Source organism: Phytophthora parasitica, assembly GCF_000247585.1.
Source record: "Phytophthora parasitica INRA-310 unplaced genomic scaffold supercont2.16, whole genome shotgun sequence".
NCBI classification, from domain to species: Eukaryota; Oomycota; class Peronosporomycetes; order Peronosporales; family Peronosporaceae; genus Phytophthora; species Phytophthora nicotianae.
The window spans coordinates 66,490-67,611 of NW_008649002.1; the positions used below are offsets into that span (position 1 = coordinate 66,490).

At 50.8% G+C, this 1,122-nt stretch overlaps 1 protein-coding gene across 1 annotated transcript; it reads left to right on the forward strand.

Annotated features, from left to right (window-relative positions):
* Positions 1-6: 6 nt before the first annotated feature.
* Positions 7-849, forward strand: PPTG_08705 (hypothetical protein; the record flags this gene model as incomplete). The annotated part of the gene is made up of 1 exon (XM_008903420.1): positions 7-849. One exon carries the CDS (start codon positions 7-9, stop codon positions 847-849), a length of 843 nt encoding a protein of 280 aa, XP_008901668.1.
* Between the last annotated feature and the right edge of the window lie 273 nt (positions 850-1,122).

Consider the following 1,122-nt stretch of genomic DNA (forward strand, 5'->3'; position numbering starts at 1 on the left):
GACTGTATGTTCGGGACGTTCGCGTCCACGGATGAAGCCTGGAAGTGGCGCAGTTCACACATCAACGATCGTCTTGACGATGCCAGAATTCTGGCCACCATTCGTAAGCCAACACAAGATGATCCTTTCCAGTTCCTGGGCATCAAATGGTTCGCTAAAGAGCGACCTGCTGTGCTGTCGAGTATTATGCAGCAACGCGACTACCTCATCATGGAGGCGACGGGACTTACCCGTGACTCCAAGGGCGAAAAGATCGGCTACTACCTCATGCACTCCATCTCGCTGCCTGGTGTCCCGGAGCTCACGGATCTCGGTATCATCCGTGCTAAGTTGAGTTTGTGCTTCATTGATCGACAGAAAGGACCCGGCAAAGTCGAGAAATACGCTCGAAACTACAGTAACCCGGGAGGCAAGATCCCAGACCGCGTAGCTGCTGCAGTCGGGGCTGACGCCATCATCAGCGCCTCTCGTGTTGTCGACTATGCGTACGTCAAGAAGCTCACGTGGTTTATGAAGGAGAAAGGTCAGCAACAACGAGACTCGCGTCGCGAGGCGGTGCAGACGAAGCCCAAGCGCTGCGAGACGTGCTACAAGAGCTTCAGTATGTTTGCGCTCACCTCCACCAGTGCTTCATGCCAGATCTGTCGTCGTGCAATGTGTGCCAAGTGCAGCGTTGTCAAGAAGATGACTGTGGACGTGTCGAGCACTGGAGCAGTGAAGCAATGCACGCTCCGATTCTGTTTGAACTGCCTGATGGAAGCCAAGGAGAAATCCGTCTGGGAGATGGCGCTCAGTGGAGTGGAAACGGCGTCGGAGACCTCATCTGCCTCCGGCTCAGGATATCGATAGGGAAAAAATGTTGATTAGCCTGAATATATATCAAACCGTCGAAGTGAACCTGTTCAAAGTTCCCGAAGCATTTCATTTTCACCACGTGGATATACCTACGCTTGATATTGACCGATTTGACAACATCGGATCTCAAACGTACAGTATAATACCACCACATTGACATGTGAGTCAGCATTTTTTTCCTCGTACTTTTACGTACATGGACTAAGTACAAGATGATTGTACGCTATATCATCGATAAACGTTGATTGGAAGTTGCTTCGCTGTACT